The sequence below is a fragment of the Carcharodon carcharias genome, chromosome 7, assembly GCF_017639515.1.
Source record: "Carcharodon carcharias isolate sCarCar2 chromosome 7, sCarCar2.pri, whole genome shotgun sequence".
In the NCBI taxonomy this organism is placed as follows: domain Eukaryota; kingdom Metazoa; phylum Chordata; class Chondrichthyes; order Lamniformes; family Lamnidae; genus Carcharodon; species Carcharodon carcharias.
This window is the reverse complement of record NC_054473.1, coordinates 132451680-132464843: the sequence shown is the minus strand read 5'-3', so window position 1 is coordinate 132464843 and position 13164 is coordinate 132451680. Positions and strand designations below refer to the sequence as shown.

Below are 13164 nucleotides of genomic sequence, written 5' to 3'. Positions count from 1 at the left end.
TTGAAGATCAAGAGGTGACAGCAGGGCATTTTCTTGTCTAGATGATCGTTACCTGTCACTAAGTTTTAATACTACGTGCCACTTATCGGTCCAAGCCTTGATAACCAAATCCACCTGTAGGCTGGCATATGCTTTCTCATTGTGTGAGGAGTTGCAAATGCTTCTGGACATTGGAATCATCATTGAAAAGCCATACTCCTGACCATGTCATAGAAGGAAGTTCATTGATGAAGCAGTTGAAAGTGCGCTAAGGACGCTTTCCTGAGAAGCTCCTGTGACAGTGTCCTGGTGACTAAAATTATCTTTTGTGCTAGGTATAATTCCAACCACTGGAGGGATTTCTCTTTGAAGCCCACGAACTTCAGTTTTGTCCAAGTCGAAATTTTTTCCCTTTATTCATTCTCAGGATGTGGACATAGTTAGCAAGGTCAACATTTATTGCCTGCCCCACTTGAGAAAATGCAGGTCGATCTGCCTTCTTGAGCAGCTATAGTAGATGCTGCATGCTGTTTGGTAGAGACTTCCATGGTTTTGACCTAGAGATGATGAAGGAATAACGATGTGTGCTTAAGTTAGACTGGTGTGTGACTTGGAGGGAAACCTGGAACTGATCATGGCCCCATGCACCTGGTATCCTTGTCTTTGTAAGTAGTGTAGGTTGCATGTTTGAGAGATGCTGCTGAAGAAACCTTAAGAGTTGTTGCTTTGCAGGAATGCTATGGTGGTACTGGGAGTGGATGTCTTGCCTATTGACTGAAGTGATGATTGAACACACTGCTTTGCCCTGGATAGTGTCAAGATTCTTGTGTGTTGCTATGGTTGTATCCATTCACGCAAATGGAGAAGACTCCATCACACTCCTGACTTGCATGTTGTAGATAATGAATGGTATGACTTAAAGTTGAGGGAAATTACTCTCCCCTGTCATTCAGTTCTAGATTAAGGCTACGATGAAATTATGAGCTGCATGGCTCTCAGGAATACTGAACTGAGAGCCTGTGAGTGGGTTATTGGTAAATCATTGTTGCTTGGTAGCACCACTAATGACTCCTTCCATCTCTTTACTGACTTCATTAGCGAACAAAAAATTAGGAGTCAAAAAACATAAACCAGTAAAAATAAACACTAACTAACTAGAAATTCTGCCCTAGATTCAACCCTAGACACATACTGGTGAAGGGGGTGTATTCTTTATACTAAATTCTGTATTTCTGGACATTGTAGCTTCAGTTATCGATGGGCTGGATTTTGTTACGGGGTGGGAAACAGATGTCAGGACTGTTTCCAGTTCTTGAATCCGCCTCAAGGGGGAAGCAGTCACTCGTTGGGATTTTCATTGAGACGTTCCCTTAATAGTTATAGAAACAGGTTCCCTAGCCCAATTAAGGCAAGTGAGTGGGCTCTTGAAGCTGAAGGGCTAAAAGATGAGCAGCAAGATGTGATGGCAGGTAAGGAACAGAGAGGGCTTCAACATGAAGATGACCTCTCACCAGCTTCTTTAAAACTAATTTTGAAATTATTCTTACAGTCAAGCCACCACTAAAGGGAGAAGCTCCTGTACAGGGCAACATGTAGGTGCTCTCTCACACACGTAGACAGGGAGAGATTTCAGTCCTGCCTGGAGCTTTGGATGCACAACCTGCCACTGGAATCCTGCTACCAGGCACCTAAACTGACTTCCATCTGTTCAGGAATCTGAAGGCCAACTGGAAAATTCCAGTCGACTTCCTTTAATTGCACTTAACAAGGCTCTTCATGAGCCTGATTGTCTGCCCGCTGCATAGGCCGGGTAACCCTGCCAGCCTCTAAAATGGCTGGCACTGGGATTATGGGCCCCATCTGCCACCATTCCTGGCCTTGGCTTGGCTTGACAATCCAGTCCTATGTGTAGATTTTCAAACTATAATTTTAATGCTTAAAATTTTTCTTGCAATGAATCAACAATTGCAAGTTCCAATATTTTGACAGCTTCCTCAAATAATATGATCACCCTTCCACTTAAGTTGATATATTGGTCTAGATGTTTTGCGAAACAGCAATCACTACTGGATTGCCACTCCAACTGTACTGCTCTGTGCCCTGATGCAGTTCGCCTTTTCTGGCTGGGTCTTCCAAGCCCAGCTTCTCCAGAAACGTGGAGCGTACTGTCCATGGGAGAACTCCATCACAGTGGAGTAGTGTCAGGGGGAGGACTGGACATGCCTCCTTTTAATGGTGCTAGCTGCCACAAGGTAAGTTTAAATGTCTGTTGGTGAATGGGTGAATGAATGAATGTTAGTGGATAGATGAGTGGATGAATGAGTAAATGGGTACAGTGGTAAGGTGGATGGGGTAGGTGAGTTGGGGGCAAATCAGGTCGGTGGCTAGTCACCTCTGATCAGGGGGTTGTTGAGTGGTGAGGTGTAGGAGGTCGGGTCAGGAGGAGTAATCAAGTCTGGCCAGCAGCTGGGTCGGGAGGGGGAGTCATGTGGTCAAGTGGAGCAGGGGGAGAATTGGAGAGTTAGTGTGAGTGATTGGGGGGGCGGTCAGTTTTATGGTTACCCAGGAGTTAGGATTTTTCCGTCTAACATTTCCTGAGTAACTGTCCATGTAAATATGTTGGAACTCTCCGATTCTAGCTCAGAGTTGGAGACAGTCATGGAGGGTCCAGGGGAACGGGAGAATTCCCTGGTGGAAGTTCAAACCCCAGGACATGGAGGCCATCATGTTGGGATTTCCATGGGGCCCTGACATGCATATTATCAGACAGGAAAATGGTTACAGGGCACAGGGCAACAGAAGATAAATCAGATCAGTTTGAAAGAGCTAATGTAAGTTATTGAGCAAAATACGCCACTTCTTTAACAGCATACTTATGTTGGTGAGTTTCTTTATAAATGTGGTCAGGTAATACAAAAAAATAGCATAGTGTAGCATTTGTGGCAGAATTTTTTTTGGATTAAACAGAGGCTTTAGAAACTAGAAAACACTCAAAACTAAGAACAATTTACATATATGTTGCTTATCAAAAGTTATGGGTTATTTCAATGATAAGCTGAGGTGTCTTGAAATGCTATAAAAAGCTACAGTCTTTGTTTACAGAACATAAAATGTTCACTTTGGAAGTCTGCCCCCACAAAACAGATTATCGTTCTGATTAGGTATCAGATTTTCTTTTATCAGTAATTTGCTAGTGTACTGCAAACACTTACAGTATGCATAGTAATTACCAGTACAGAACACACTCAAGAAGCCATGCATTTTTGTTTATAAAAGCATATGATGTTCTCTAGGTTAAAGTTGTTGTGGGTAAATAAAGTCAATAATTCACTTTCAGTATTGTGAAATAAAATTCTGTATCAGACCATTGTCTTGTGCTGGATTGGAAGCTTGAAAAATAATTGAAGCTCAAAAGTTTAGAGTCAAATTCCTTAACTTGAGTTACCCTGTTCCAGTGCAAGCATGGATATTTCACCTCAGTCTTTAAGTGACTGAAAGTGATGCCCATAATTAATTCAGGGCATGCTTTTCCCCTCTTCCACACTTTTTTGTTGTTGTTAGTAATGTAGAGTTTACCCTCAGTTTATTTTTTGTTCTTTATTTGTCTTTAGTGCAACTGTTCTTCAAACCAAAAAAAAAACTGTTGGAAATCCTGTGGAGAAAAACTTCATTTTTAACCGTATTCCCTGTATTAAAAAATACTGGCTGACAATGTGTTATGCAACATTTGAAAAATTGAATCAAGATTATATGGTGAGCTTTATGAGTCCATTGCTTTGGCTGCTAAAATCAATCCTAGAACTTTCTCCTAGTTAGGTCAGTAATCATTAACATCATTGGCCTCCATTTGCAGCTTATTAGAGGAATAAAATCCCACCACCTCACTCATGGTGACTTGCTCTTACACTCTTATGCTCTTTCTTACTCATGTTTTCTCTCCTGTGTCCTCTCCCTCTCAATCTCTTGCTCGTCCCCTTTTATGCTCCCATCCTTCATTTCTGCCTCTCCTATTCCTCCTTTACTTCCATGCCTTTCACACTATTACTCCTCCTTGATCTGCTTCACTTCACACTCTCCTTTTTTAACTTTTGCACTGTTTTATTCTCCTCTTTCCTATCTAGGTTATGTCAGCTCATGAAGCACTTGGCCAGAAGCACTTCAGGAAGAAGGGTAAATAACAATGGGGATGCATTTAGGCTGAGTTTGCAAGCGGGGAACCGCTCAGTCTGAAAAGTGGGTCAGAAAGCAGTCAGAATGGGTGGACAGAAGAGTGAGTTGGGAGACTGGGAGGCACTGTATTTTGCAGAGTCTGAGAAGCAGATGGCTGATTGGTGAACATCTGGAGTAGATTGATCAGGAAGCTCTTACTTGGTGTGGGACTTTGAGAGCTAGTACTCATGTAAGGCAGGTCAAGATATACTCAAGATAGGAGACTTTCATAGTTAAGTCCACCCACCTCAATCTAAGTTATTCTCAACTACCCTGCTGATGAGAAAAAGCATTTTATTCAAAATAGTTTGATTTTATAATTTCTTGGGTTATATACACCACTTTTGAGAAAATTTAACCTGCGGGAAAAATCAATTTCTCATCAGCATTGCAAAACGTTTTGAAATGTTTGTTTGCTTTCTTCTACTTGCCAGTTCAAGATTAGTATTTTTGGACTGATAGCCTTCAAAAAAAATTTAGTGACAATTAACTGGTAGCTTTAGGCTTATAGTTTATAAACTACTCTGAACCTTAGATTAGATTGCAGTTTTGTAACCCTTTATACACTCCCTTTTTTTCTTTAATCTGACACTCATCAGTAACTTTCGACTTGAATTGGAAGTCTGAAATATTTCTCCGCAGTTGTAAATTATTTTAGCCAGCTCCCTTTAGAAGAAAAAACAACATTAATGTGTAGGCCTCTTGTTCCACAGTGTTTAGTTCAGCTGTTTGACCTCTCATGAAAGTGATCCATTGCTGCCTGAGATGTAACAAGATCAAGTGTCAGTGAATTAAAGAAATTCGTGATTAATATTGACATTTAAATTTATTACTGCAGGTACTCAAAAAGTCAAACTTTTGATTTGTTTTTGCTCTTTTTGGCTTAATGATGTGCCAATAACTAGGCAATTGTAATTGTGAGGTAAAGCCTACTTTTGTTAAATCTGGGCGTGTGTGACGAGGCAATGTTGATGGGAACTAATATAGCAAGAGTAAGAGCGAATAAGGTGTAAACTATGTATAGTTTAAGCAATGTTTCATTTTAAAGAAAATTTCTACAAATTTAAAAATTAGAAACATCAGAGTTAGATTTGATTGCCTGGTATTTTTATGAAATCCATTTTAAATTATCCAGAATTTGATAGTCATACTTGTTTCAATTTTTTCTTTGTTTGTCTAATTGAAAATAAACTGCCTCAACTGTGATTTGTTATCTGTTTTTGTTATGCAAGAGCTTTGATACTTTTATTTTTACCTGCAAGTGCAAATAAATCCTTTAAAAATAAAAATAAATAAATGAAAAATTATGCAACTAGGGTGTAACTTGTGCCTTAGTTGCTCGTGCGAAATGCAAAAGAAGAACATATTGAAATTGTACTGATGAATAAAATAACTTCACACTATAAGTGGAACTCTTTGGCTACTGAAGTTCAACTATTTTATGTCCCACATTGTGGGTATACCTCTGCCATTGATCCTCCTGTAGTGACAACATAAGTGAAAATAAATAGATCAGCAGTGGACAAGAGATCTTAGTTTCCTTTTTTGTTATTTTACCCTAGCTTCTCTTGTTTTTATATGAAGCACTGGTACAAAACAATTTCTGTCAGGGTTATGGGGAACCCATATTCAGAGGCACAGAGTCTGCAATATTAACAGTGATTCCGACAGCAATGAGCAGGTACAGACCCAACAAATCTTACATTAATGGCCAAGAAAGCAACAGTCACCGCTGCAAGAAAATCACTAGGTGAGAGAAAAAGTAATGCGGCAGCCATTTAACCTTTTTGTTTTCCAAGGATGATATCTCTGCTGACAAAACATACTTAAGTGGAAAGGCATTATTTGGCAATAAAAGTTAGGTTACTCACAGTGGAACAGGAAACATCAAATGTATACTAAAAAAGCATCCATTAGCAAAGGAAAAGGATCTTAATGTGTTTAAAACTTCATTGAAAGTATCCAGTTAGTATGAAATTATATGCAAGACTGAGAGCTAAAATGTACTTTCATGGCATTTAAGTATAAGTTTAAAAAAAATTGCATTCTTCTTGTTTAGATTGTTAATCCCCTAACCACATTTGAAATGTTGTTTATAGTTTTGGGTAGCTTGCCTTCGAAAGGAGTAATAGCAATTGAAAAGTGCTTAAAGAAGATATTAGGAATGATTTTGGATTTTTGCGAGCTGTTAATACAACTTGGCCAAATTGCAATTAATTTGCTATAAAGTAAAAAGCAGTGTGGGTTCAAGATAGTTACTCAGACTGACAGAAGATGGGATGTGCTGTTCCACAAGGATCAGTGGCTGGATCACTGTTGTTCAGCATTTACATAAATGATTTGGACTTGGGAATCAGAAGTAGAATTTCAAAATTTGCTGTTGACATCAAATTGGGGAATTTAGTTAAAACCGAGAAAAAATACAAGAAAATGTTAATAAACTTGCAGAATAGATATGTAATTGACAAATTAATTTCAAAATAAGAGCATCACATACTCATTGGAAAATAAGAAATGAAATAGGATAGAGGCACAGATGATTAGAAGTAGCAGCTCAAGTTAACAAGGCCATAAAAATACAAAGAAAGCAATGGGATTATGGTACACTTGTGTAGAATGTTGGTTGTACCACTGTTGGAGCACTGTGTACATGTCTGGTCTCCATATTACAAGAAAGGTATAAAGACATTGAAAAGGCGCGAAGACAATTTCAGTGGATGATACCAGAACTGAGAGATTCTATCTATCAGTAAAGACCAAACACATTGGGACTCTCCTCTCTAGACAAGAGAAGGCTGAGGGGTGATCTAATAGAGGTCCTAAACTATGAAGGAGTTTGATGGGAAAGATGTAGAGATGGTGTTTCCACTTGTGGGAGTCCAAAACTAGGGGCCATTAATATAAGATAGCTGTTAATAAATCCAACAAAGAGTTCAGGAGAAACATATGAACTTACATATGACATAGGAACAGAAGTAGGCAATTTGGCCACTCGAGACTGTCCCTCCATTTATTAAGATCATGGCTGATCTGATAGTAACCTCAAATCTGCATACCGCCTGCCACCGATAACCTATCACCCCCTTGCTTACCAAGAATCTATCCACCTCTGCCTTAAAAATATTCAAAGACTCTGCTTCCAATGCCTTCTCAGGATGAGAGTTCCAAAAACTGACAACCCTCGGAGAAAAAAATTTCGCCTCATCTCCTTTTTAAATGGGCGACAGCTTGATTTTAAACAGTGATCCCTAGTTCTACATTCTCTCAAAGAAGAAACATCCGCTCCACGTCCACCCTGTCAAGACCCCTCAGGATCTTATATGTTCAATCAAGTTGCCTCTTACTCTTCTAAATTCCAGCAGATACAAGCCTAGCCTGTCCAACATTTCCTCATAAGACAACCCGCCCATTCCAGGTATTAGTCTGGTAAACCTTATCTGAACTGCTTCCAATGCATTTATGTCCTTCCTTAAATAAGATGAGCAATACTGTACACAGTGCTCCAGATATGGTCCACTAGAGCTTTGTATAATTTTTTTACCCAGAGAACATTGAGAATGTGGAACTTGCTGCCCCATGGAAGCTTTGATCAGCACAACAGAGAGAAAGGAATAAAAGGATTTTCAGATAGGGTTAGGTGAAGTAGATTTGGAGGAGGCTTATGGAGCATAAACACTACAGTAGACCAGTTGAACAGAATGATCGGTTTCTTTAACACAGTGAAATATTCAAAGGTTTTTATCAGAAGAAACCATAGATAAAGCAGGATTTCAAGATAGAAAAGGTAAAAAAGTACTAATCTCAAACAGGTAAAATTCAGTCTAGATACAATTTATTGCAATAATAATCCTGTTCTGTATGGTGCATTCAGTTGCTGATTTTTGGGAGAAGAGATAATTTTAGAGTTTACCAGAAAATGGTTTTGGGGATTCTTTTTTTCCTTGTTTCCTTTCCCCTTTTATAATTTCAAAATTTCCACCATTAGAATAATCACTGAGACTACATTTTGCTACTGATTCCACTCCAAAGTCAGTCGTACATTTTTATCTCCATAGATTATGTTTAGTTTTGGTGCGAGTATAATTTCTCAGAGCTAACTATTTGGAGGGAGGTTGTAAATTTCCTACTTTCCAGCACCATGTAGTTCTGAGAAGATTCAATTTGGAGTGCTTACTACAAAATCATAGTGGAGAAAACAAATTGATGTGCAATTTTAGTGCAGGTTAAATCAGAAAACAGTAATTGCACTGTCTTAAAATGATTTGTTTTTTTTTTGATGGGAGCTGCTATTACCAACAGTGAAATTGTTGCAGGTATGAATGTCAACTGTCATCAAGAATTGACTTTAGGAGTACAGCAGTTAGTGTTGTTCACAGTACTCTAGCAACAGTGATGGATGTCAGTATAATACATCATTACCTAGCTGGAAGACAAAGTTGATCCTGTGCAGAACCATGGGGCAAAATTCAGAGCAGCATAGCAACCAGGAATCAACTGGGCACCTACGTTTACTTTCAAGCTACAATTACAATTTAGTTCCTGCCTACTGACATTCTCCAATATTGGAGAAGATCTGTAAAACCTGCAGTATAAAATCCACATTTATCTCACCAGCAACTTGAAAACATGAGACTTGATTTTCCATTTGAGGTTGGTACCCTGACGGTGGGATTAAATGTGGCTCATTACCCCACAACTTGTCTGAAATAGTCACCTGATAGCAATTTTTGGTGAACTGGCCAATTAGTGGCCAGAAGGCGCACTCACCATCCAATTGAGGGCAACTGGGCAACCAACAGCTAAGTTGTGGCCCAATGGCCATGGTGGTTGCAGAAGGGGATGTTCCCCAGCAGGAGGCCGCAGTGTGGGCCTGCCTGCTGACTGAAAACTTCCAGTTGCCCTTTATTACCTAATTTAGCCACCATCGGCAGGGAGCCATTCTGCCCCTGAATCGACCTTCTTGAAAATGGCTCGGGAGTGGGATGGTGCCGGCAAATGGTCACACCTTTAACGGTGACAAAGTTCCAAGTCTGCCTGCCTCCAGTCCCACGTTCATCGGCCTTTGACAGTCTTGCCCTTGTTGCTGTTGTTCAACAGCACAAGCATTCAAGACTCTTCCTTAGAAGTCTTAGAAGGAAATCTTGTAAAATAGTATTGCTTTGTTAATTTTATAGGGCTGGCAGAGAAATCGTGTTGCTATTGATAATGTGTTATGAATGGGATTAAAATTGTTTGATACTCAGCATTTTCGACATTACGTAAGAACTGTTTTACTTTAGCTGTATTCTGCAAATAGACTTTTCATTGCTTCTTTGTTCTGTAGAAACCAGTTAACCTAAATTTTAGTAATTAACAGCACTTGCATTTTATGACATACAAGAAGTAACATGGCTCATAGTTGACCAAAATTATTTTAATTGACCAAATTTAGATCTTTATCTTGACAAGTATAATAATGGCATAAGGGTTCAGAGTTTTTCTTTATTCCATGGTAAAAGTTTTGAACGCTCTTACTGCTGCATTCTTCAATTCCTAGAGTGCCTGCAGTTGTCATAAAGATATATGCAACAATACCAATTATGTAAGTTTATACAGTAGTTTTGCACAATCTTCCAAGATGCTTCACAGTTGGAAGCCAGACCTGAGTAGGAACAGGAGGGAATTTCAGGATTGTGGCCAAAATGTAGGCAGATTGTTTATTGAGGCTTTAGAAGGACGGGGAAGAAGTGCAACAAGGTGGGAGTTTAAGGAGAGATTGATTGTTGGCAAGATGGTGGAAGGCTATACGAAAGATGATAGAATGGAGGAAAAGGGTAACACGACATATCAGAGTTGAAAGAAGAAATGATGCAAGCAAAAATGTAGGGTGGGAAGAGGTTCCCTAAAAAGGGATTTTAGTATTGGGGTGGCAGTTTTGAAATCCGTGTACTGCAGGACAGTGCGCCAATGGAAGCTGTCAGGGATGGAGTGATTGGTACTGAAACTTTGAGTGGAGTAGAAAGTGGTTATTAAATTCTGGACAAATTGGAGTTTATGTTCATTGAGCTTGGAGGGCTGATACAGAAAGCATTGAAAAGGTCAAATCTAGAGATGAGAAAAAAGAAAGGTGGTCTCAATGCTAATGGTGCAAAATCATGATGGCGAGAGGCCAAAAGTGCAAGTAAGTCATTTTGATGATAGACTGCATGTGAGATTGGAAGCCCAACTCTGCGTTGAACAAGGAACCAAGGTTATACACCATTGGGTTGAGCTCGAACAGACATGCAAAAACGGGTTTGGAAGGAAAGAATAAGCAGAATATATAGTTTGCATTTTTCCAGTATTGCTCATGCATGAGTTGATATAATGGCATTTGTGGAGTTAGCGTGAGAGGAGAGGTAAATCTGAGTATTGCCCACATCAGCTGACCCCGCCGGAAAATATTGTCTCGTGCCAGCATGCAGATGAAGAACCAGGAGGGGATGCCAAGGGTGGTAATTAGGGTCACACTGGATGAAGATTGGAGGGCTCTGTCTCAGATGGTAGCATAGGTGGTTTCATTCTAAAAGAGGAAAATATGGTGAACATATAGAATTTTTGGGAAGAGAACAATGAGGATTGTTTAACTCCTCTAAGGAAAAGGAAAAAGTTCACAGCAACATGTAAAGAACAATCATAACTTTATTTGTTCTCAAAACAAGAAATGATTTTGACCAACTTTCACTCATATACGCAAAATACATTACCTGACCAAAAATTGTCTATAATTAATGAGATGATCAAAAACAAAGAAAAAAACTCAGAATATTGAGGTTTGATTAGGGAAGTATTTGTTGAAAATCAGCTGTGAATACAACTAGTCAGAGGGAAATTATAATAATGCTATGGTAGGTTGACATCCTGATTGACTTTGGAATTTCTTTGAATGCTGAATTATATTACAGGTAGTTGCTCTGAAATTAAGTTGTGGAGAAAGCCAACTGTGGATGAGGAGAGCTTTCTGGTTCCATATTTAAAACAAAATATAATGATTGTAGCAGTGTTCTTTGAATTTTGTAAAAGTCACCATTCTATATTCATTATTAATTTTACCTTTTTTTCAAAAATGTGGCCGAAAACCAAATTATAGCTGCGATCTTAAAGTGAACAGAGTTGAAAACCCTGGGAATTGAGTTGAAAAGGGAATTATCTTTCTTCTTGGGCAGAATCTTCCCAGATTTGCACTAAATGCGGTAGCAGGCAGGAAAAAGAACATTTTACCCACCTGCCACAATTGTGACATTTCACGCTTTATCGCCCCAATCCTGCCTCACTAATCATGCATTCCTGGGAAATATGCCACTTCGATGGCAGGCTCTCATTCGCCTGCCACGCCGTCACCTCACCATTTCCCCACACCGGACACCCTATTTAAACTGCAGCCGCGTGCATACCCCTCAGTGCTTCCAGCCCAGGACTGCTGCACAGAAGACATGACCCCAAAAGGCAAAAAGACTGCTGCCCTCCGAATCAGTGACGCATCCCTAGGATGATGTCTGGGCACCGTTGGAGCTCACTGCAATGTCCTCTACCCCCGCTCTAGCCACAGGAAGCCCATTAGTATCACCACTCTGGCTTGGGAGACGTGGCAGAGGTGATCAGTGCCAACACTGCACAGAAGATGTTCACCATCCAGTGCAGAAAGAGGATGAATGATCTCATCCGTGCCTCCAGGCTAAGGCAACCACCTCATCACTCTAAACTCTCACACTCATAAGGCCATCACATATTCATCTCACTCACTGCCAGCTCAAGGGACATTACCACTCTCTCTTTCACACACATCCTCACATCTCCATCCGGCCTTAACTCTTCTGGAGATTGTCTCCTCAACCCTCATCCTCTTGAGGCCACTTGCACAGATCAGCATACGTCCCCACGCACACCCTGTAATGCCCCCTTCCCCAGTAATGCCGTCTTGCCTGAGGACACTTCTTCCCCTTCCCCAAGCAAGCCATAGCCGTGCAGCTGTTGAAAAGCCATCCCAGCCTTACGGCTGGCCTCCTAAGTAAAGACCTGCCTGTGAGCCCCTCTAAAATTGATGTTGTGCAGCTTGTGAAGCCTGGTAGACAAACAAGCCTCAAAATCCCAAGTGAAGTGCAGCTTGCCAAGTGCACGTCACTTCTGTTTAGTTGTGAAACACGTCGACGTGCAACCACACTGACATGCTCGGATGATCTGTCGTGGGAGGATGATTCCAGTGTGCTCGGCTTATAATGATATGCAGATGTGTTACAATGAAATTCCTGACGTACGACGGCAGGAAACCCAGCCCACCATTGATGGGTAGAGCGGATGATTGCAAACTGGTTTCTCAACGTTGTGAAACCGATTTTTGCTTTCCTGCCATATTGTCTGCTCATGCCCGCCATGATGCCCGACGCCAGAAATATAAAGCATATTGAAATATATTCCGTCCTTAGTCTCACTTCAACCTGGTGATCTGAAACACAAGATCATGAATATTGTTTAAGTTGATAACAAATGGACCCATGGGAATAGAAACACAAATGTGGCTTATTTCCTCTATAGACTGTGCAGTTAATTTTAAAAGGGTGGAGTTAATGGCACAAAACAGGGAGGGTGCATAGTATTTTTCCATCAGTAACAGTGCACTGTGAACAAACTAAATTGAGAAGTATATTGTAATTAAAATTTTCACCTTCAGGAAATAGTGTTTCATTTTTGCTCCACTATCTAAAACGATGCTTGTAGCTTAACAAGCTACTCAGTTATTGATTCAGTGCTATATATTTCTGACACTCATCAACTATTTGGAGGCTTTGACAATAATGCATTCTTTGACTATGCATTTGCAGAGGCAGGTGTTTCATGCAGACTGTAGACAGGATAAAAGAGGTTGTTGATCAAGCAAATTTGAGTCAGCAAACTAGCATATAAAAAGAATCCTGAGCTGCAGGTGGTTTATTGGGTTCATTCATTATCTTTCACCACACA

At 40.1% G+C, this 13164-nt stretch overlaps 1 protein-coding gene across 4 annotated transcripts in view; it reads left to right on the top strand.

The window, feature by feature from the left end:
• The window catches only part of nfatc3a (nuclear factor of activated T cells 3a), a 158841-nt gene that overhangs the window by 132710 nt on the left and 12967 nt on the right, over positions 1 to 13164 (top strand). Inside the window, exon 10 of one of the 4 annotated variants that reach the window (XM_041191398.1) lies at positions 4101 to 4425. The exons of 2 other annotated variants lie outside the window; for them this stretch is intronic. In XM_041191398.1, the coding sequence (XP_041047332.1) occupies positions 4101 to 4117 (17 nt within the window). In that variant the 3' untranslated portion in view covers positions 4118 to 4425. Of the gene's footprint in view, positions 1 to 3590; positions 4001 to 4100; positions 4426 to 13164 lie in introns of those variants that run through there. One more of the 4 variants, XM_041191396.1, reaches the window with a different exon arrangement.